This window comes from Lepisma saccharinum, unplaced genomic scaffold (assembly GCF_977018435.1).
Source record: "Lepisma saccharinum unplaced genomic scaffold, izLepSacc3.1 HAP1_SCAFFOLD_677, whole genome shotgun sequence".
Taxonomy (NCBI): Eukaryota; Metazoa; Arthropoda; class Insecta; order Zygentoma; family Lepismatidae; genus Lepisma; species Lepisma saccharinum.
The window spans coordinates 36,496-61,038 of record NW_028143348.1 but is presented as its reverse complement, the minus strand read 5'-3'; the positions used below and the strand labels follow the sequence as shown (position 1 = coordinate 61,038).

At 37.4% G+C, this 24,543-nt stretch overlaps 1 protein-coding gene across 2 annotated transcripts in view; it reads left to right on the top strand.

The window, feature by feature from the left end:
* Positions 1 to 1,847: 1,847 nt before the first annotated feature.
* The window catches only part of Hel25E (ATP-dependent RNA helicase 25E), a 38,700-nt gene continuing 16,004 nt past the window's right edge, over positions 1,848 to 24,543 (top strand). The window contains exons 1-3 of one of the 2 annotated variants that reach the window (XM_083116406.1): positions 1,848 to 1,961; positions 14,255 to 14,473; positions 20,819 to 21,039. In XM_083116406.1, coding sequence (XP_082972532.1) covers positions 14,269 to 14,473; positions 20,819 to 21,039 — 426 coding nt within the window. In that variant the 5' untranslated portion in view covers positions 1,848 to 1,961; positions 14,255 to 14,268. The remainder of the gene's footprint in view (positions 1,962 to 14,254; positions 14,474 to 20,818; positions 21,040 to 24,543) is intronic. The other variant, XM_083116407.1, reaches the window with a different exon arrangement.

The following is a 24,543-nucleotide window of genomic DNA, read 5'->3' as shown; positions in this document are numbered from 1 at the left end:
TTTAACTGCATAACGAATGTCGAATTAACATAAATGAACAGATCAATAAGGCTAAGTGTCAAAGTTGTGTAATCTCTAATTATGAGGGTAATGTGGAATACTGTATTCCACATTACCCCCCACTTTCATTTTGTTGACATTTCGCACTTTATTCACTAATGTTTTTTTCTTCAAAAGCACATTAATTTTTTCAAATATTCTGAGTGTTTTTTTGAAAAAGGAATGTGTATTGTATTTTTTTGTTGAATTTTCATATCAAAATGTGCACAAATAAAGTCATTATAGTTCAAAACAAAAACGGTATTCCACATTTGCCGCCTCTACTCTAATATACTTTCGCTCTCTGAATCTCCCATATAAATGCTAGGGGCCGTCTGCTTCAGCCGAGCTCACTGCTTCTCCGGTGACGTCACGCGTTCGTGCAAGATCGGCAATCTTCGGATGGCTTTACCTAATCTCTATATTCCTTGCGTAAATATGCACGCTGCGCCTGCGCTTTCGCCTAGTGTGTCCCATAAGTCCGTAAAATAACTGGTTTCACCAGATTCACGAGCCCAGTTATTTTCGTTGAATGCGTTCGTTTCGTTAAGACTTTCGGAACGCACCCCAGGTGTAGTTAGAGATTGGTCAATTCATCACAGTCTCCAGACTAACAATTGCCTATTTTGGAGGAGCAGGAAAAGTTTTTATAATATGTAAAGAGAAACTGTGACGTTACAAACATGAGTTTTTCCTGTTACGCATATGTATTATATACAAAAATGGCTTGGCAAGATAACCATATTTTAAATATGCATTGTTATATTCATAAATTACACAGGCAGGAAGGTAATGTTGCAAAAAAGTTGTGGCAACGTTAACCCCTGACATACCTAACGTTGCTACATAATGTTCAGTATATGTTGTGACAACGTTGTCAACCAACGTTGAAAAAAATGACCCTTAAACGTTGACACAACGTTGTATCAACATACAGTCAACGTTGTAACAACGTTAGGTATGTTAGGGGCTAACGTTGCCACAACGTTGTGGTAACAGTACTTTGTTGACTGGGTAGTCACGTGTTTCCTCTCAGATGCATCTTGCAGTTTTCTGGCCCGCCGAACGGGGCTATTATCTCATTATCCAACACAGAACACGCAGATCATTGTGGATCATGGCGTGTTTGTGTGTGTGTGTGTGTGAGAGAGAGAGAGAGAGAGATTATTCCTGGAAATTAAAATTATGTAAACTCTTGATCGCTGTAAATTTTGGTTGGGACCCGTAGGAAAAATGCAAACATGCATGAAATTTATGATGCATTTCTATTTGGTTCTTTGTTGATGAGCGCCGCCAAATAATCCCACTCGCGAAGCGTCGTCCATGTCCACCTAAAAATATATTTTATACATCGTGATAATGCCAATGAATTTTAATTTGAATTGTTTAACTTATATTTATGTCCTTAAAAAGGTTCTTTAAATATGTGTGACAATCTGAAACAAATGTAAGCAGAACTTTATTCTGAAAGTCATGATTCTAGTTATGTGACAATATACTGTATAAAAGCATAGAATTTAGCTTCTCTTTCTACTTGTTCTGCGTGTATCCCTTATTGAACAAGTCTTTAGCAACATTTCGTCCTGACGTCATATAATGACAGACCAGGTTGTTATGTTAGGTCTGTTATGTTTGGTTCTTTTAGCATAAATTCATAGAAAATGTATTATGTATGCTAATAAAACTAAACCTAACAAATCTAACCTACAATGTGCGCTGCGCATTTAGCGAAACAATCAAAGCTTTTCATAGTGACGTCAGAACGCAAGGTTGCTCTCGCGTTGTGTGATAAGTAATAATAGTCGTCTTGTTCTTGCGTGCTCGTCGTCAGCGTGAGCGCCATTCCATTTCATCATTTCCGGCACCAAGCAGTTAACCTAAACACGTCGTTGTTGCATTTTTGGGGTAAATCAACAAACTTGGTGAGTGATATGAATTTTGAATCCAATGTTTATGATAAAATCCATTGAAGTACACCAGAGATTGTTAGTTACTTTAATGTTGTCAAATAATCTTAGTAGTAAGTACTTGTTATTGGTGTGTTTACGGGCGCAACAACAGTGAAGAAAGGTTTTATATAACCCACGTTGGGTAATTCTTCAATATGGAGAATTGGAATATAGAAATGCCTTTAGTAAATTCTTTTAGCATAGATTTAAGAACTAAGAACGTTGTAAATTATTTTGTTGAGGAATCTTATTTTTAATGTTTTGTAGCACGTGCACGTAAAAGTGGTTGTATCAAGCTGGGTAAATATTTGACGCCATTGATTCGTGGCTGAATCTTAATCATGCTTTAAACATTTATCTACTTTCGTTCGGGGCAACAAGTTGACAGGGATGGAAATGATGTCCCCTACTATCGGACTAAAAATTATAGACCCAATAAAAAATTAGCCAGTATGCCTACAAAAAAACTAAGGAAAGCGTCAAGCTAAGTTTGCAGCAGTTTTATGTATCAATCCGCGCGAGAACTGAGCTCAGAATCTTCCGTGCCAGTTTTGCCTCAACCGCCGAGCTGCTTACATCATAGACACTGAGAAAATCCACAGTAGTGCCAACCGCACATCACATCAAAACCTGCATGCATGTCAAGCGGAATGTATTTTCTTTTTGTCTCCTGAAACAAAATTTTAGAAGTTCTTTCTGCGCATAGATTAATAAATGTGTCATTACTTAATATAAGTGCGAAATAACTTAATTGACAATATAGAGAAAGTCTCCAATTTTGTTAATTTTCGGTATACTAACTAATTTTAGCCTCCTAATCACAAATATGTTGTAAAAATCCGGGGGTCACGTCTGGAAATTTGAAAAAAGAAGCCGATTGAATTTTTTGGTACTATTATAGTATGGGGTTGACACCTATAAATCATATATTTCGCACTTTTTTTACATTGCTAACGTTCTATTTTGGAATGCGGAACATTTCCTAAGGTGAAATAATACTTTCGTGCCCAGATTTGAAATTATGAATGTGCGGTGTGGCCGTGCCGGAGCACGTGCGGTGTGGACAGATTTCCCATGATGTTCTCCACCATTGACGTCACATTGAATATCATCAATTCTGCCTTAATCTACGCAGACCAATTTTTTTTCGATATGCCTTCTTTTTTTTTTTGCGGTGAGTTTTGCAAATGATCACTCTCTTGGAAATTCTGAAAATAAAAAATGGGTTGTCCGATCGTTATGAAATGTTAGTACTGTGCAGGCAGAAAGCTTTTGTAGCGAATTTACAATATAGAGAAAGTCTCCAATTTTGTTAATTTTTGGTACACTAACTAATTTTGACCTAATCACGAATCTGTTGAAAAAAAATGGGGGTCACGTCTGAAAAATTGAAAAAAAGCTGATTGAATTTTTTTTATATATAGGTGTATATGCGTAGTTTTACGAACAAAAATGTAATCTCCTGTCATTGTGTCCAACCACGCTGTTGTTTTACAAGAAAATGATTTATGATGTTCAATTCTAGTACAATCCCTATTTTTTTCGATGAATTTAGGGGTGAAATGAGTGCTAATGGAACCTAACCTAACCTCGTGTGAATGGTTCGTGGGGCTACCCGTGGATGGTTTGTGGGGCTAACGTCAATGGTTTGTGGGGCTAACGTCAATGGTTTGTGGGGCTACCCGTGGATGGCTTTTGGCACTATAGCTCGACCACAAGGAAAAAACCTTTCGTCCAAAGCGTTCGCGCAACTTCCCTGCCGTTATCGGTGTTTGGGGCAGTGTTGCCAGGTCACATTTGAAAAATTCAGGAGATTGTTCCTTGGGAAACCAGAAGATCTGCTACAAAAGCCGATGATCTAATAGTAGCGGATGAACGACGTTCTTGGGGGCGGATGGGCGGCATAGTCGTGCGCACTGGGGGGGGGGGGGCAAGGGGAGTGGCACACATTGTTTACGGTGTAAATGTCACAGATACTTTTGTAACAATGGTGCTAAACCCAGCACCCCGTGTTTGGCGAAAATATACCGAAGATCTCCATTTCAGGAGTGGACATGTTTCAAACAAAAGAAAGTAATCTGCCCGAGGGAACCGACCAACATCTTTCATCTCTTCCGCATTTTCCGGTTAGAGAGTGCGTGGAAAACACCCTCAAATTTGCCCTTTCTCAGTACCGACACAAGGGGTTAGCGATGGTTCTATTATCACGAGGAATTTTTATGACAGGAAATGGTAGAAAGTTGTGTTCACAGATGAAGCTAACATGCCACCTTTCGTTGTTGACGATTTTCCACAATTTTTCAAGTCGAATGCTAACAATAACAAATCAATTTGCCTTCTGCTGGTGTTCGGTGTACAGCTATCGATAGGGGTGGGCACGCGTCCTACACCATAATGAGAAAATGCATTACGTATGTGAAATATATTTGGTGAATTAGACAGCATGTCTTCCACAATAATTCAAGATAGCAACGCTTATGCTAGGGTGCCACCCATCCTCCCCATCTGCTAAAAATAAAAAAACACACACCCACAAACACATACATGTATAACATAATTTGCCCACGCTACGAAGTCAGTGTTTCTACCTCGTAAGGCAAGGACGTTTCACTGTGTTCGTGTCACTTCATCCATTTCATCAGTTTTCCATATTTTCGTACTTACCCATAGAGGCACAAAAGCGACGTAAAATAACTAAAATAGAAATAGAGTTTAGGTGGGATAAAATACAGCCATCTAAAATAGTAATGTAGTAAAAGAAATAAAATAATGTCCTAGCACAATTGAGTAGCGTTTGACATAATTTCACAGTTCAAACAGCACTTTTCACGGCTGAGTGGAGTTCTACTCCATATGTCTCCTCCATGTTCAAGTAAGATGAGCAGGAAACTTGTTTTTAAGCAGGCTGTTGGAGGTTCCATAGCAATAGTTTACTAAGGAATTCGGTATAATTTAACAATACAGGGAATTTCTCCAATTTGTTTGAATTTTCGGTTACTTACTAATTTGGGTCTCCTAATCACGAATCTGCACTTAAAATTTGGCGCTCACGTATAAATTTGGTGCTTATTTGGGGGCAGGTGAATCCAGCCACTTTCTAACATGCCCTTAACAGGGAGTCTATAGATATAGGCGGGGCCGCGATAGCGGTTGGGGGCGGTAGGTCGATTACCCCAGGGGCGGAGCCTGGAACCGGCGGGAAATTCGGAAATCGAGGGTGTGGAAATAAGAACTTAATTTCGATTATTTTGCTATTTCCACGTGTGAGCGCCAAATTTTGACTGCAGATTCGTGATTAGGGGGTCAAAATTAGTGAGTATGCCGAATTTCAAACAAAATGGAGAAATTCCCTGTATTGTAAAATCGCTCCAGGAATTCTCCCGAGAAATCAATAGGCCTGGCAACGCTGACGTGAGCCAGCGCGAATGTTGCTTCCCGCTGCCCTTTCCCGCACCCGCCAGCGCGATGTGCTTCTGCACAGGTTTTTTTGCTTGTGGCTCCACTATAACAAACATTTTTTGTACAATTTCCAGACGTGGCCCAGTTTTTTACAACAGATTCATGATTAGGAGGCCAAAATTAGTTAGTATACCGAAAATTAACGAAATTGGAGACTTTCTCTATATTGTAAATTCTTACCAAGCTTTTAAACAAGGGTAACAATATGATCTTTGCAGAAGGGATTTCTTAATTTTTAAGGAAGAAACTACTTATGGAAATGAGTTTCTGTAGCATTCTGAAAGTTTGTTGATGTATTTTCTTCCATCGTGTATCGCATTGTTTTACGAACAAAATTTTAACTATGCTTGCCTAACCTAACCTTGCCGGAAATAATTCGTGGGCCTATCTGTGAATGGTTTTTGTGGCTATCCGTCAATGGTTTGTGGGGCTATGCAGGTATTTTTCAGTTACGAAGTTTGGAAACACTGCATACCCACATGATCCACCTCGCTACTCAAGCTGCGCCCACCATATTGTGTTACGCAAGCAAAAAAGGAAGAACAATAATTACTCTTGATGTGAAAAATTGGTTATTTTCGTGAAAAAAGCAAAACTACACCTTAAAGAATCTTTCGCAATGGAGAATAGGTAAGTACGAATGTAAAAAATGACAAAATAAACGAGTGAGAAGTGTTCTGCCGAGATTGAATAGGTACCTAAACAATTGTTAATTTTCAAATTTTTAAAATGTCAAGAAACAGTTCTCATAAATTTTGTGAAACAAGTTTTTCTTAGTATTGCGTAGTCCTAGAAATACAATATTGGTCTTGTTTTGAAGCTCTTTGCAGATATTATTAAAATCCATTATCATTGTCAATTCACACTGCGAACAGATTTTACAAATTTTATTGAACTGAGTAAAGGTGTACATGGAATGTGGCAACACCGCACACAGTGACAGCCTGCAGTTGTTTCACAAAATTGATGAGAACTTTCTTTTTTTTACAAATTTTTAAAAGTCTGAATATGAACAATTTTGTGTTTAAAATATACCTGCCTGCATGGTACTAACATTTCATAACAATTGGACAATCTGTTTTTGAGTTACAGAATTTCAAAGTTTGATAGTTTGGAAAACTAAAAAAAAAACTGTCCTCTTTTTCTCACAACGATAAAAAATATAAGCCATATTGGAAAAACATTTTGGTTAGCACAGATTAACGCAGAATTGAATAAGCCAGATTTTGATGTACTTTTTTTATTGTAGGTCTGCTGATTCATTTTTAATTGGATATACTTCAGTATCTATAACTTTCAATCCTACAGTAGTTTTAGCTGAAACCAATATCTACCACATGCATAAGTAAGCAGGATATTTTGGGGCCAGAATAAATTGAATATGTCTATTGCATATTTCTGCATAGAGATTGGACCTCTTTTCAAATATCTTCTGAAGTTATGTATGGTTAACTAATTTTATTACGGTGTCTATGAACTATTGAAAATTCTCAGTTGCAATTTGATATCCATAAATAGTGTTTGAAGTTTGGCTACAGTGAATCAAAGTGAACGGTTGTAATGTAAGTGGTTTTTAAAATTTTAGAAATGTAGACATATTCATTATTTCTTAAATGCATTTGTACCAACTTTTCACCAACATAAACAGTACCACTGATGCATCACTCCAAGCACTCTGAAATCCACAGATGTTGTAAAGGTAAAAACACCACACAAAATAAAAAGACCCTTCTGATGTATGTGACCACGTGCCAAACACCATGTATAGAAAACACAATATTGCATTATACTGCTCTGTACATCATGATTAGTTGCACAGTATTCTATGGAGTGGCCATTAGTAAACTATTTTTTGTGTGTAATAAAATAGTGATACCATCTTAAAAGCATTAGCGTTATGCTTGGATTTGCATTTTCGGTTTTCTGGCTCTTTATACATAGTTATATTTAGTCTCTTCCCCTGTGAAATATTTTCTTTCCACAAAAATGCTTGTCGTTTGACTTAAATTGCCCGCTCCTGCTAGACATTTTCACTGTTTATAATCTGAAAGAAATGTCTTGGGACATTCCAGCTATATATATATATGAAGTTAGACATGAGATTGACCTAAAATATTGATAATGAACTGACTCCATAGAAATCTTGAGTATGATGACAACTTGAATACAGGAAAAGCATTAACAAGAATGTGTTAACGTGTATGACACTTTAAAAATGTAGGAAAATGTAACTTCATTTGTGTGTGAAGCTTATAAGCTACAGATGCTTTTAATTTTTGTTGGTGAAATATCCAAAATACATGCATTCGCAAATATTTAAACCTTAATGCAATTAAAAACTGATAATTTTCAGATTAATTCATTTTGTTGTTTACATGGAGTAAGACCACTTTGTGGAATGCCCCTCTTGTAATTGGCAGGTTCCCAATTGATGTCACTTTGGTCTGAAATCTCCCTTAGGCAATTTTCATTTGGTTACCCTAGTATTTCTAAATTTTTCTTATTTACGTAGGTATTTAATCAGGGTGGCGACAGACCTGGAAAACCGGGAAAAGTCAGGGAATTTGAGGTGTCAAAAAAAGTCAGGGAAATGTCAGGGAATTTCGTCTTGATTGACTTCGAACAGTCTTTTGACGAAAATTGTTATAACTCGGGCACTATGGGAGCAATCTACTTCGGATAACTTTTGTTTTGCAGCTAAAACATCAGCGCATGCAACGGTGTACAATTTACAACACCGGACCGAGGAAGGGGGCTTGGGGGGGCACGTCCCCCGAATTTCAATGGAAAAAACAAAAATCTGGAGTTTGCCCCCTCTTCTCCCGCTATTTTGGGGAGAAGGCGCAAACTTTAGTATTCTTTTCAAAGAATGGACATTTCTCAACAGAATGAAACATGTTTTATGTTCTTGGGTGCCATACAAGTTGAATAATAAGCCAAAATGTGATTATTATTTTTTTTACGAAATGTATAAGTAATTTACATTTTTGGAGGAAAATTGTTATAACTCGGGCACTAAGGGAGCAATCTACTTCGGATAAGTTTTGTTTTGCAGCTAAAACATCAGAGCATGCAGCGGTGTATAATTCAGAACGCCGAACCAAGTAAAGGGGGTTTGGGGGGAGCGACTACCGAATTTCAATGAAAAAAAAAACAACAAAAATATGGAGTTTACCCACTATTCTCCCGTTATTTGGAAAGAAGGTGCGAACTTTAGTATTCTTTTCGAAGAATGGACATTTCTCAAGAGAATGAAACATGTTTCATGTTCTTTGGTGCCATACAAGTTGAATAATATGCCAAAATGTGAAACTGTTTCTTCGAAAAATAGGTAATTTACATTTTTGGAGGAAAATTGTTATAACTCGGGCACTAAGGGAGCAATCTACTTCGGATAAGTTTTGTTTTGCAGCTAAAACATCAGAGCATGCAGCGGTGTATAATTCAGAACGCCGAACCAAGTAAAGGGGGTTTGGGGGGAGCGACTACCGAATTTCAATGAAAAAAAAAACAACAAAAATATGGAGTTTACCCACTATTCTCCCGTTATTTGGAAAGAAGGTGCGAACTTTAGTATTCTTTTCGAAGAATGGACATTTCTCAAGAGAATGAAACATGTTTCATGTTCTTTGGTGCCATACAAGTTGAATAATATGCCAAAATGTGATTTTTATTTTTTTACGAAAAATAGGTAATATGCATGTTTGGAGGAAAATTGTTATAACTCGGGTACTATGGGGGCAATCTACTTCGGATAAGTTTTGGTTTGCAGCTAAAACATCATAGCATGCAACTGTGTACAATGCAGAACACCGAACCGAAGAAGGGGGGTTTGGGGGCGCAACTACCGAATTTCAATGAAAAAAAAAATCTGGAGTTTACCTCCTCTTCTCCCTCTATTTTGGGGAGAAGGCGCAAACCTTAGTATTCTCTTCAAAGAATGGACGTTTCCAAAGAGATTGAAATATGTTTCATGTTCTTTGGTGCCATACAAGTTGAATAATATGCCAAAATGTGATTTTTCTTTTTTTTACGAAAAATAGGTAATTTGCATTTTTGGAGGAAAATTGTTATAACTCTGGCACTACGGGAGCAATCTACTTCGGATATGTTTTGTTTTGCAGATAAAACATCAGAGCATGCAACAGTGTACAATTCAGAACGCCGAACCGAGGAAGGGGGTTGGGGGTGGAACCCCCGAATTTCAATGGAAAAGACAAATATCTGGAGTTTGCTACATTCTTTTCAAAGAAGGGACATTTCTCAAGAGAATGAAACATGTTTCATGTTCTCGGGTGCCATACAAGTTGAATAATATGCCAAAATGTGAAACTGTTTTTTACGAAAAATAGGTAATTTGCATTTTTGGAGGAAAATTGTTATAACTTGGGCACTATGGGAGCAATCTACTTCGGATAAGTTTTGTTTTGCAGCTAAAACATCAGAGCATGCAACGGTGTACAATTCAGAATGTCGAACCGAGGAAAGGGGGTTTGGGGGGAGCGACTACCGAGTTTCAATGAAAAAAAACAACAAAAAAAAAACATCTGGAGTTTACCCCCTCTTCTCCCACTATTTGGGAAGACGGTGGGAACTTTAGTATTCTTTTCAAAGAATGGATATTTCTCAAGAGAATGAAACATGTTTCATGTTCTTTGGTGCCATACAAGTTGAATTATGAGCCAAAATGTGAAAGAAACTCTGTTCGGAAATGTGGCATGGATATGTTGCGGAGGGGGGGGGGGCGGAGAGCTTGGCCATCAATATGAATTTCCCAGGCTTGCTCCAGACCTGTGTCAGAGTTTCCACCCAAACATAAGAGTATGAAGGTCCAAAACGCACATTCATTTCGTAATCAGCACCATGATACCATATGGTATCATCGGACCAGTACGACCTTACCCTGATGATACCATAATGGTTGGTATCATTGGAGGAGTAAAGGTTAAGCCTCTAAATATTATGTGGTGAAAAATGCATTGAATTATCATTTTTTCTTGTCCGTATGGGAGTAGTAAGGGAACTTGTCAACAGATGGAGGGGATAAGAGCCGGTGGCGCCGTCCGATAGTTGTCAGACGTCGTAGTTAGGCATTTTGTTGGGCAAACTGAAGGAACATGGAAACAAATATGTTCCATTGATACATACGATTTTTGTCGAGTATCACCACCCGACAAAGTATCTCACTACACCATGCGACAGAAATTGCATGGACTGAAACATCCAACAAAAATCGCATGCATAAACAAGAAGAGCTTTAGACTGCAAATATGCTGCTGGAATTTTATTACTCTTCTGGCTCACTTCACATTATTTAATGTAGCAGTGCTTACGAAGGTTTTCTTTCATCATCCTGACGCATTACTGGTTTCGCACAAGTTAACATACGTTTACAATGACATTGCACTATTCTTACATATCAAGAAGAACCCAACCAAATGGGATATATATTGAATACTATCACGAAAAAGTTAAACATAAATCTACATTGGTGAACGTTATAAAAATTGGCAAGTGCATGCTCCCAACATCAAATTTACTGCAACACTAGTATTGAAATGAAATTAATGCCACTCTCTGTCCTGTCTGTTTAATCTCGTGAGAGATGGTCTTAAATTTCTCACTGAGTGAAGTTAATGTCCAATATTATGAAATAAAATACTAATAATAAATACATAAATATTTTAATATCATATTTACTCGAATCATTCAATCATAACAGCAAATCACTTCCTTCAAGAATTGACTTTTCTCTGCCAGCCCTGCTAAATTTTCACTTTCCATCTACTGATTTATACGAGGGGTGGCCAGAAAGTAATTTCCAATTAGTAGGTACATTGATTTTTTGCAAACGCCAAAACCGTTAAAAATGGTAATTGCTGCGAAATTATGTTTAGGAATGTGCAGTGATGTCTAGACACATTTTTCGCCCGTTCGAAATATCGAAATAATGCGAATTTGGCAAAAAATGCGAATTGTAGGCATTTTTAGCGATTTTTTTAAAAGAAATGTCCTAAAACCATGAAATCCAACATCCTTGTCTTTTCTAGGCCATGTTTGTGTACAAAGAACATTCAAGTTTTCCAACATTTTACTCAAGAGTAAACTATAGAGTTATACGTACGTGAAATGATTCCGACAGCCACATTAAATCATATATTTCCCACGATTTTTTCAACTTCTATCAAAACCATTTGCATCACAGAGCAAAGTGGCAAGGTTATAACAGGAGATTGAGTGCTTATCTACCGTCACACGGGAGCCACATCTTCGTATTTGTCGCACGAGATATGTTTTGAATTACCACGCTAAGTGCGTTCTATCGGCATTTCTCGATTGAGTAATAATGGAGCTCAGTCGTTAGGGCATCTGACTACTATGCGAGAGACCCGGGTTCGATCCCCAGCGGGGGAGAACCGGGATGTTTTCCACCTATTCAAACTGCTCCGGCGCCCACCCAGCATCATACGAAGCTGGTACCTTGAGGAAACTTTGAGGAATAAAGGCAGCCAAGAGTGTGGTGCTGATCACATCATCCCCACGTTCAGCCGTGATCAAGAAAGTGTGGGGCCATAACCCCACACCAAAATTTCATTATCTAAAATCCTTCCCTTAAAATTAATAAAGGGGTATGGAAAATAACTTTCAAGATATCAAACTCTCGCGAAGAGGCATAAGCCATGTGACTTACAATTTGAAACAGTAGTTTAAAAACACCATGAAGGTATAATTTCAGATATTTGCCAGAAAATGCGCTAAAATGAAAATGTGAATTTTGGGAAAAATTTTCGGCATAATCACCACCGTTGTTCTGGCATGTGTCGCACCATGGCACTAAATTTTGTATGCCCATGGTATATGTGTGTGACACCAAAGAGTGGAACAATCTCTACCGCAATGTAGCTGTCAAATCCTTGCCTTGCCAGAAACCTCTTCAGTTAAACAAAGAGATGAAAGTAGGTACATTCAAGGCCAGGGCTGTACAGGGAGTGGTCCAAGTTCTCTCACCTGAAGTGATGCAAAGGGCCCGTGTGTACTCAGCTCTATGGGGTTGTGCACATTCGATTGGCCTTCCGTGAATTGTCTGCACCATCATCTGACCATCCTATCACTCACGACGTCCGGTCTGCACAACTCACACGATTGCTCTGTGCCAAATTCTGAGTGTGCAATGTAGGCTACATCGCAGTCGGTGGGAGACTGTATGAGAGCTGCAATCTTTAACCTAGAACTGTCCTAAACCGGCTACATTGCAACTGTACCAGATTACAGCTGCATGCCACTTCTTCCTGCCTGTATGTGTGTGTCGCTCTCTGACCACTAGTGCTGCGTATAGGTACCATTGGAGCTTTTCCAGGATGCCCCTCGTATATGAACTTTCAGAAGCTTTTATTATTAGTGTGTTCCTGTTTTAATGTGTTGGTTAGCTAAATCAGGTACCTATACAATGCAATTCTATAAATTCCTTGATATCCCATCGATAATGTAAGGAAATATGACACTTTCTTTTGTTTGATTCAGTTGTTTCACTTATATGCAAGAGTTAAGTTGTTTGTTTTACAGAGAAGAGAGAAGTAGCTTTATGCATTGAAAAATGAGTCCGCACTCATAGTTTTTGCAAGCAGAGGGTTCCAAACCTCAGTGGAAATATCAACATATAATACCGAGAATGTATAAGGAGACTGATAAATTACAAATTGTATTTCTTAATCAGTCACTCTTATCTCATTTAGTCGTAACTTTACAATAAGCAAGTATGTTATTTTAAACTTACTGCATATGACAAAATTCCATAATCCTTCCTTAGCTTGTGAATTGTAATAATTTTCCAAATTCACTATTTTGCAGTTTGAATTCAAGTCATAGAGAATAGAGAAATTAAGTCAATTTAATAGAAGATAATATTCATACTTAGCAAAACCATATGTGGATCTGTATGAGTTTATTATTTCCATTTGTAAAAACATCAATTTAGTTTAGTTTGTAATTGTCAGGGAAAAATGTAAATTTTGTCCTGGAAAACCTGGAAAAGTCAGGGAATTTCATTTCTGCTTGTTTGTAGCCACCCTGTTAATAAAACTTTTTTTTGGAATTAAATTTCAGCATTTACCTTGATCTCAGACCAATTTATGCAAACTTTTCATCACTTGCTCAAAGTTGAGCTGTTACATTTTTGTCACATAGCCATACTTCTGCTGTTAATGTTTTTATAGCTGCTTGGCCCAACAGACTCAAACGAGAATAAATTATGGCATTCTTAATGGAAGTGACAGCATAGATTCTCACCAGCACTGACTTTTTCCTTTTGAGGAGAAGGTAACTGCCTTGCTGAGGTACACCATAAAACCAGCCTCACATGAAGGCTCGGCTGGATCTTTGGCCAACACCAGGGCATCTTTTTTTCGAATTTTCCTCTCCTTTAAAGAAACGTTAACAATATTCCAATATCTGAAAAATTACATCTGCGTAGAATTCCTTCTAGAGCATTTATGTGAATCTTCATGTGGTTTGCTTTCGCTGTTGCCTAGATATTCTCAACAGTTTCGTGATTACCTAAGTCTATTAAACTATTGGTAATATTCAGTGATGCCATTACATGTCTTGAGCAAACAAAACCATTCAGCAAATTAAGTTGTACTCTTTGTATTTTTTTTTAAAGCACCCTCAATTGCTTTAAGTGTGCCACTTTTATCATCTGAATAGAAATATGCATTGATCTATGTTTGTAGATATTGACATTGTGGGGAAGAAAATTAACACTTTGCATTCGTAATAGGACTACTGTGTGATATGCAAATTTATTTCAGCAGGAAATTGAAAGATGGCAGACAATGATGACCTTCTGGATTACGAAGATGAGGATCAGACAGAACAGGGAGTAGTTGATGGGTCTGGAGATGCTCCTTCAAAGAAAGAAGTTAAGGGAACTTATGTTTCTATACACAGTTCTGGTTTCCGTGATTTTCTTCTGAAACCAGAAATTCTGCGAGCCATAGTAGATTGTGGTTTTGAGCATCCGTCAGAAGGTGAGTATGATTTAGTGGTAATGGTTGGAACCGATTTATATATAATGAATGTATAGAAGTTAATTTTCTAGGTCTATGATATTTCATTAAAAAAAAAAAAATATGCTGTATCAGTACATAATGCATTTTGATGCATTAAACTGAATGTTTAAAACAATGGGTGTTCTTAGCATAGTACTATTACCTTTCTCCTTTGTGATTGCATTCGGCTGATTGCTTAATGATGGATTCTTTTCCTCCGTATGATTGAATGTGATTCAAATAAGTATCTGAAACAATCTGCCAGAAATAATCAACTTTAGATAGTGAAACAATGATTTTTAATTTTCTGACACATTCAATCTTCATGGCTTGAATGTAATTTCAATATTAATTTTCACTAGTTTGATTTCATATTAGTAACAATGGATGTATTGTTTTGTAATTCGAGTAAATTATGTCTTCATATGTATACTAAAGATAAAAAAAGACAAATTAGAATAGAATAGAATACTTTATTAGTCATTAAACTACATGATTGCAATAGACTTCGTCATAATAAGTATATAAATGTTAATATAAAAAAATACAAAAGAAAAGAAAATTAAAAATACATATTAAAACAGCGAAAGCAATTGGAAAATAGTACTCTATTTTGATTACAATACAAGCCATGTACAAGAACCCATTTTACAGCTCTGTGATGCATTATGAGTAGACATTTACATTTTACAGGTCCTGATGGAAGTGTTCTTCAAATTCCATGACACTATATATACAATATCGTACTAATATATTATTAATATGTTTAGTAAACTGCTTGTTTTCTAAGTTACGTATGGAAGCTGGTAGCGAATTGAATAATCTCATTCCATTATGTTTAAAATTTTGTTGAGTCTTGCATAGTCTAGCGTTTGGCATTTGTACATACGGGAATTGTCTTGTATGGTTTTCAAGAAATGGTTCATTAAGTAAAGTGAGGACCCTGCTTTATATAGAGTAAATGACAGATGGAATTTAGTACCATGATTATTTTAGTGATGTATTTTTTGTTAGGTAACAACATTAGGTGATGTTCTTAGGTGTTATGCATTACTTTTTATTATCCTAACTTGATAGTTAAAGAAGTTAACGACATATTGCTATATACATGTTCCACTCACTGCAAAAATTAGCTAATTGATATTGATACGTTCAGAGAAAAGAAATTCCAAAGTAATTCAACACACCTTGTTTGTGAACAAAAGTAAGTATTTGAAAATATTATATCTGAAACTGATAACAATATGTTAACGAACCATACGTTCTCTGTTGCAGTACAGATTGCACTAAAAGCTTATGGTCCGATACAATTTTTCTATGTTGCAATAATTGTAAAAATCTTGTTTTAGTGTTCAGAATTGAAAAACAAAATGATTCTTTGAAAATCCATGAAAGAACATTATAAGAATTCCTAGACCCCTGATTATAATTGGTAGTGGAACACACACACATTCTCGCAGACACCTGCTAATGCAAAGCTGCATACGTAATCACAATCTAATCCTAACCATTGTGATATATGCAGAAATTAATCAACTTTCAATGTAGCAGAATCAGTTACTCATGTTTACACTAATCACAAATAATTGGACAAACAATCCTGAACAAATAATTTGAAGAGCACAACTGAAGACATCCATAGGTAGGGACATCTGATGGTGATGCTGATATCCACCTATTCTGATGTGCTTTTATTGATCATTGAAATCGTATTGGGTGTGTGTGCTAAATTTTGTAAGTTTTCCTTCTCTTCTGCAAGACCTTTAGTATGCATAAAGGTTTAGCAAGGAGAACTGATTATGCCTCAAATGTTTTAAATTTTAAAGTATTTCATAACCTCAGAAGTGGTCACTTCGTGGCGTGGATGTATGCACACGCGCAGGGTGGATGGCATAGTCACATTAAGTGTCTGCTTAAGTTTGTAATATCTTTCCTTTTCTGCAAAAGACTTGGTAAGCATTTGCAGAGGGAATTGAGTGCCAATGAAGCCTCACGAAGAGATTATTTCCATCGAAGACTGTGCCTTTTCAAGTGCACATTTTTTTCTAACTTGCTGCGAAGTACAAAAAAAAAATAATTGGAGACCTAATTGTCCCAGGGAGATGAAATGTTTTTTCTTAAGAGATAAAATTTATACCAATAAGTTGAAGAAAATTGAATTTTTTTTTTAAAAAAAATGGCATAATTAATTGGGCTATGCCCCTCCGTCCACCCTCAATAGAGCAAACTTAATGAAAAAACGTAATACCTTGCAGTTGTACATTCCTACAATCAAGTTAAGGTTTATTGAAATCAGACTGATACTTTGAGTAGAAAAAAATATACAAGTGGCAGTGTTGCCAGCTTCAGAAGTATGTCCGGAATTTCGCATCTAGCCCTGGCCTTATGAATACTGGATGAGCAATATTTGGAGGGAAGCACTACAACAGACAAGTCTAGGATATGTTATGCTCGTGCTGCAAATGTGAAATAAAAAATTAAAAAAACTGAAATTATGGCATTCGAAATGCTCAGCTAGGTACCACTAGGATACACACACGCAGATATAGGAAGAGTCTGTCCCGACAGCAGTCATATTTGGTTACACCTTTGTACAAAATGCAGGAAGACAGTAGATTGAAGAGTACAAGTTATGACATTCATAGGTAGGGACAGCTGATATCACCTATCCTGATGTGCTCAGTTAGGTTCCACTAGGATACACACACACACACGCAGATATAGGAAGAGTCTGTCCCAACAGCAGTCATATATGGTTACACCCTTGTATAAAATGCAGGGAGACAGTAGATTGAAGAGTACAAATGATGACATCCATAGGTAGGGACAGCTGATAATGATGATATCACCTATCCTGATGTGCTCAGGTTTCAGTAGGACACACACACACACACACAGAAAAGGGAAGAGTCTGTCCCGACAGCAGTCATATATGGTTACAACCTTGTATAAAATTCAGGCAGACAGTAGATTGAAGAGTACAAATGATGACATCCATAGGTAGGGACAGCTGATGATGATGCTGATATCACCTATCCTGATGTGCTCAGTTAGGTTCCACTAGGACACACACACACACACAGATATTAGAAGAGGGTGTTCCGACAGCAGTCATAACCACCCTGGTATAAAAATGCAGGAAGACAGTAGATTGAAGAGTACAAATGATGACATCCATAGGTGGGGACAGCTGATGATGATGCTGATATCACCTATCCTGATGTGCTCAGTTAGGTTCCACTAGGACACACACACACACAGGTATTAGAAGAGAGTGTTCCGACAGCAGTCATAACCACCCTGGTATAAAAATGCAGGAAGACAGTAGATTGAAGAGTACAAATGATGACATCCATAGGTAGGGACAGCTGATGATGATGCTGATATCACCTATCCTGATGTGCTCAGTTAGGTTCCACTAGGACACACACACACACACAGATATTAGAAGAGGGTGTTCCGACAGCAGTCATAACCACCCTGGTATAAAAATGCAGGAAGACAGTAGATTGAAGAGTACAAATGATGACATCCATAGGGAGGGACTGCTGGTATGGAAATAGAAAAAGCACCATTTGAAGAAGCCTTGCAATATGAAAAGTGTTTCTGCAATGAGGCAGAATTCAAGAGAGTATCAATTTTTGTGTGCTTAGCATTGAAATCCTATTGGTGGAGTTGCGCTTAACATTTTTTTCTGTAAAGGGAGCAGCCATGTGCCATTGGGGTAATGGGTAGCCTTCAAAATTTTTAAATTAGTAGGCACAAAGCTTTAGCAAGAGCTAACTGATTATGCCAGATTTGCCTGTGCTAAATAATCCTACTTTTGTTCTTTGCATTGCGGTGGGCAAGTCGTATCTGCCTAAAGTGGATTGGAAAGTGATATCTCCCAAGCTGTCACACAAGTCACTGATGCCAGTTTGCAGCCTGTCCTAAACATTACAAAGAAGCTGAAGAAAGGGAGGTCGAGTCAAGAGCAACCTGCAGAGTTCTGCTGTCTTATTACCCTCATATTTAAAGATAATACAATTATTTTTTTTTTGTGCAAAACAAAATCCCAGATAAACAAGTTATTGAACACTGTGAATGGTTCTGAAGAAAAGCAGTGATTATACGAAACACAGTGTGCATCTTCTTTCTGCAAGCTCTATTTGAAAAAGCACTTTGTTTCCCTTGCATACAAGCATTACATATCCTCATAAAATGGTCTTTTGTCATGCTTCCCTCAAAGTTGGTCCATAGGGTTGACACTAGAAGTGAAATTCCTTAATTACACAAAATTTACGAATGCCGTAATTTCATTAATTTTTTTTCCTAAGTTATGGCACGAGCTTTATATATCCTCGTAGGGTGTGGTCTTTTGTCGCGCTTCCCTCCAAATGTGGTTAACCCTAATTATTGGGAGAGACAGTGTATAAATTTTACCTCTGCCAAAAGCCCTGTCTTTAAGAAAACAAAACAAAATTTACTTCTCTCTAGGGACAATTAGTTCTCGAGCTACGATTTTTTTGTACTTGGGGCAAAGTTTGAAAAGGTGCTGGATTCAACGGTAATGTAGGCACTCAAAGCGCCGCCAGCTAAAGGTTTATGCACAGAAGGCTAATCTGGACTGGGCCTACAGTTTAAAGTGGGAACCGAACCACTATGTGCCTCCACCGGATCCCCTTGATTACAAGGCGATGACGTTACCAGGATGCCATCGGGGAGGAAATTATAAATGTATAGGCTCCCCCTTGAAAATTCTATGCACGCCACTGTGTCTAGTGTTCAAAAGGATTAATCTTGTGTTATCTGCAAGATAAGAGTTACCGCTTTGTTTATCAGAAGACAGCACAATAATGAAAACATGAATCCTTTATGTTGGACGAGTCATTGATGTCAAAAACGATATCAGCAAGGGACTGCGTTGGAAGAGCTAGACATAACACTGGCACTGGTAGCAGCCTCCCTCCAGACAGGCTGGCACCTACGCACAGGTGGTGGAATAGAAGGTCCTACACGTTTGAAAAATGAAGCACTTGTTGAAGCCAAGAAAAGCTGGACTACAGCATTCATTTTTTTTTTTAGCAGCTTGCTTATTCCCGAACCAAGTTGCAGAAAGAAAGGGGGAAGGATTATTGTATTGTAAGGGACATACAAGTAATATTTTGTATGCAGATAGCTGCATTAAAAAGAAGGCTGCTTCATGAAATTATTTCATAGCCCTGTATAGCAGTTGAAGATTAATTATCTCTTGAGAGGAGATCAGCCTTTTTTTTTTCAACTCTTTCCTAAACCAATATCGGATAACTGGGATTGGCAAATTCTTCGTACGTCTTTCCCGGCAAACAAGAAGAAAGGAAAGTTTTCCAAGCAATGCCCCCCCCCCCCCCTTCCCTCCCTCTCCCGTATACTATAGTGGAACCACAAGCAAAACAACCTGCACAGACCCGGGACTCCTGTGTACCATACTTGCATGATGAGTGGAGGGGGAGAGTGGACCATGCTTCCTTATGGCCTGAGCTGAGCGGAAGAAGGGAAAGCTGACCGGGGACTTTTCGTCCAAGGTTTTTTTCCCCTTGTGGTCGCTCTATAGGAAGGATTACGTAAAAGCACCTCTAAAGAAGTGTGAATAGTGATTGAGCTATGTTCTCAGTTGACCACATTCGTTTTTGTGGAGGATGGGAGAAGAAAGATGCCTCAATCACACTTTTAGAATGTGTTAAAACTCTTAGAGAAAGCAGCATTTAGTGACTTATCGTTTTGGCAATTGTGTGCTTGTTCCCCGATCGTAAGGTAGGAGTTCAAGATTGCATGGTGAATGAATGAGACTGCTGCAAAAGCAAGGGAGAGGTCGCCTGGCATACAGAGCAGGTTTCTGGCAAATTTTATTATCGGCAGAGTTTGGAAAATGTATAAAGCGGGAAACGAGAGTTAGGAAAAAATATACAGCAGGACACAAGAGTTACAGTAAACATAAGATCGAGATAAACGTCCTAATGTTCAATATGGTTTTTTGCAGGGAATTGGCTGAACAGATTAAGCAGGTAAACCTTGCTTGCAACCCCCCGGCACCTTCACTGTATATTTCTCGTGATTTTGTGAATTTACAATAACAATATAGAAGATCCATGCAATACAGCAAACTTTGGGGGATATGTAGTACTCCTTTTTTTCTTTGTGTACTTAATTTTATCATTTTAATTATGTTTTAATAATATGTTTTCTCAGTTATACGTTTTTTCCCTTCTGTCCTCCATAAAATGTATAACTGAGATTTCACTGTATTTGTTTTTGGTGCATTTTGTAGAATTTCGAACATTTCAAACAATTGTTTTCTCCTTTCAGTTCAGCATGAGTGCATCCCTCAGGCTGTCTTGGGAATGGATATTCTATGCCAGGCTAAATCTGGAATGGGAAAAACGGCTGTGTTTGTTTTGGCTACCTTGCAACAATTGGAACCTACTGAAAACCAAGTATATGTGTTAGTTATGTGTCACACAAGAGAATTGGCATTTCAGATCAGTAAGGAGTATGAAAGATTCTCCAAGTATATGCCACTCATAAAGGTTAGTTAAACTGTTTCCTTAAAATTTTGAAGTGCTCTATATTTATAAATACTCTCAATTGTTACCATTTTTATTTCGGGAAAAGTATCTGCATTGGTATAGTTATCATCTGTACCGTATGTGTTGTATTTTGCATTTGTCTAGTAGTCTTTAATGGTATAGTTTGTGCTGTTATTTGTGTAAGATATGAAACTTCATCATGTTTTTTTAGAGATTGGTATATTTAATTTTTGTCCGAAAAGCAGAACGTGAACAATGAAGTTCATTTTAGTAGTTCTTAATGGTTTGAAATAATTTTTTGCTGAATTGCAGAAAATGGTAAGAAGTCAAGTGCATAATGTGAAAAACTCTTTAGTTTTACTATTACAATGCTTTCTAGAGTTAGGGGAATTGTGAGGTTCGTATATGAAATTATGGAATATTCATTAATTCAGTCGCAAATGTAGTATCAAGCAGGAATTCATTCCATGTAATCATATTTCGTAACAAGGCTTCTATATTTTTATAGTTAGTGCTCTGTTCTAACCGGATTCAAATTCAATACCGAAGTATTCATCTTAGGAAGTAATAAAACAATATTCATTGGCATCATCTTCATAAATAGATTTATTTATTCTCTCATTTAAGAAAACTGAATTTTCGATTTGCATAGTATTTGCAGGGAATTTTCCACAACTTGTCTTTGTGAAAGATACGAATGGGGTTCAAATGGAATTTCTACGTTGTGCAATACGTAAATGTGATTTTCAAATCAAATTTGAGATTTTACTAATTTTGGCACTGAAAAATCATGCCACTTTGGAAATCGAAATATCAATTCTATAACTTAGCCTTGTGTTTGTAATTACTAATTGTAATGAAAATTTATACTTTTTTTTTTTGGTGTCACATGACACAGTATATGCTTTATGAAGTTGTAAATGACATTTTGTATGGCTGGTATATGCTATCTGTCCAGTGAAAAGAATAGACTGTTGGGTATATGAGAACAGCGTTGCTGCAGGGGCGAGTAACTGACTTTCTGGCAGTGAAAGTACAAGACTAAACAAACGTGTGTGGTGCTTGAATCACGGGTACGTACAAATTGAAGGAATAAGTTCACTGTTAGCTATTATTAAAACAAGAAACAAATTCACAAAATTACATAAACTGAAAGATTAATTCTTAATGAACTTACTTTTCTCTCACATGTCACTCCAGAGGGTTAATTCCTTCCATTGCAGAATCATCACCAGAATCATTTTCTTCTGTCAGATCATCACTCTCGCTGGAATCTTCACCCAAGTGGATTATCTGATCAACATCATCCTGCAATTCATCTGCATTCCACATTTCCTTTTCTATGTCCGTGACATGTTTTACGTAATTTTGCCAGTTTTCAACTGTCTTAAATGATTCAGTAATTAAATTTTCGATGTCTTTAGTTTTGAATGTAGTGTTACACCGCACATAATGTTTAACCTGTGACCACACAAGTTCAATCGGGTTCAGTTCGCAATAGTATGGGGGCAAACGAAGCACTGTATGCCCCATCTGTTTTGCCATCTTATCGATCTTATTTATTATCGTACTTAATTTTATGAATATTTGTAAGTTCCAGAAAGATCTCTCCGTAACATGTCGTCGTCATAACGAATGCCATGAGATTTCAACTATTCTCTTAAATCATTCTTCCTCCACGAGGTTGTCGGCATTGGCTCTTGCTTGCGGCTATGATAAGAGGCATTGTCAACAACAATAACAGATCCTGGAGGGAGGTCGGCAAGCAACTGTTCCTGAAAATACATCTCATACATTTCTCTGTCCATTTCATCATGGGCATCTGCTGTATTCTTTTTGCACTGAAACACAAGTTGGCCATTTTGCAGAAAACCACATTCATTACCCGCATGGACTAAAGTGTATTGCGCTCTTTGAGAAGTTGGATTTTTTAATCCAGTGGAAAGACTTGCCAGAAACGCTTGTTTTGCAGTTGTATTTGTTTTCTTTCCATTCATAATTGACTGAGGTTCCGGTGGTCACCCAGGATTCATCGGTGTAAACAATATTTCTATTTTCATTCCTAAACTTCCTAATTTCTCTTGAATATTTATGGTGAAGAGAAATTAAATCTCTTTCCATTAACATGGATTGGTTGCCCCTTTTCTCATACGAAAAGCAAAGTTCTTTGAGAAAGACATGAAACGTTGATCTTTTAAAATTCGGTAATGTGGAGTCAGAATTAGCAGCATAAAAAAACCAAATTAAGTGTTGGGGGTTTGTTTTTAAAAAAAAATTCGGGAACTTGACGTCGCACAGCACTTCTGACGAAATCATTATATTTTACATTTCTACTTGTAATTGGCGTTCTTTTCCTGGGTCGTTTCTTACCTGGTGTTTCAAGAGAACCTTGAGAAACCTCACCCCGAACTTTATACACAGTAGCCCGTGAAACTCCAGTTGCTTTCACTGTCTCGCTGGCTAACCAACTTACACTGTGATCCGGATTTTTCTGTTGTAAATGAACAAAAATATTCATTACTATTTGCCTTCCTTTACTTTTGAGAACCTGACCTTCTCTTTTTTTATACTACTTTCGCTCATATTTCAGTATTAAAACCAACTGTTATTTACAGCACAACACAACACAACCCAACGCACAGATCTGCCACAGTCAGTCACCTTACCCTCTCCTGAGAAATGTTGTCTACCGCGGTACTGGCTGAGGGGGTGGGGTGGAAAGCAGTGGACAACTCTGGGCTCACCCTTCCCCTCCCCTCCGTGCACATTCCCCTGCACAAATAAAATTAAAAACACTCGCTGCTGGTCTGAAAGCTTAACCAGTTCCAGAATAGAGTTTTACATTCGAAACAAAAGCAAGTGTGTTCACCTTTGCGCTCAGTAGTGAAAATAAAATTTAAAAAGAGGGAGGAGGTAGGGAAAGTAAAAGCCCATTTGAAGCAACAGTCTATTCTTTTCGCTGGACAACCAATACTCTGCGGGAGTCTACCAGTCTTTCCGTGGAAGGTTCAAGTTTCAGTATATATGTTACATCATTGTATAATTTCTATTTCCTTCATTTGTATCCTTTACTTATGATGCACAATTTTTATCTAGTTTTAATAACTCAAAACACGTGTAGCTTGTTGGTCTCCTGAATTTTTTGGACCAACCTTTGGAAACAGGAGAAAGTGAACGTAGTTAAAATTGATTGCATTTTATCTTAGCGTGAGTGTAAAAGTGAGCAAGGTGTCCTTGCCTATTCAAGGGACAAATGTTGACAGAACTAAATGTATATTCAATATTTGTAAAAATGTATTTTTATCTATTTGTAGAATAGATTAAAAAACTGATTTTGCCCTTTGGGAAACACACAGTAAATTCTCTCTAATACATGATGTAAGGGTAATAGTTTATATCTACACTTGTTAACATAGAAAAATTACACAAGGAGAACCTCGTCGCTCGGTGGTTAAGCACTAATGTAAGGTAATCATGGAAACTTCTGTTGCTAATTTAATTCAA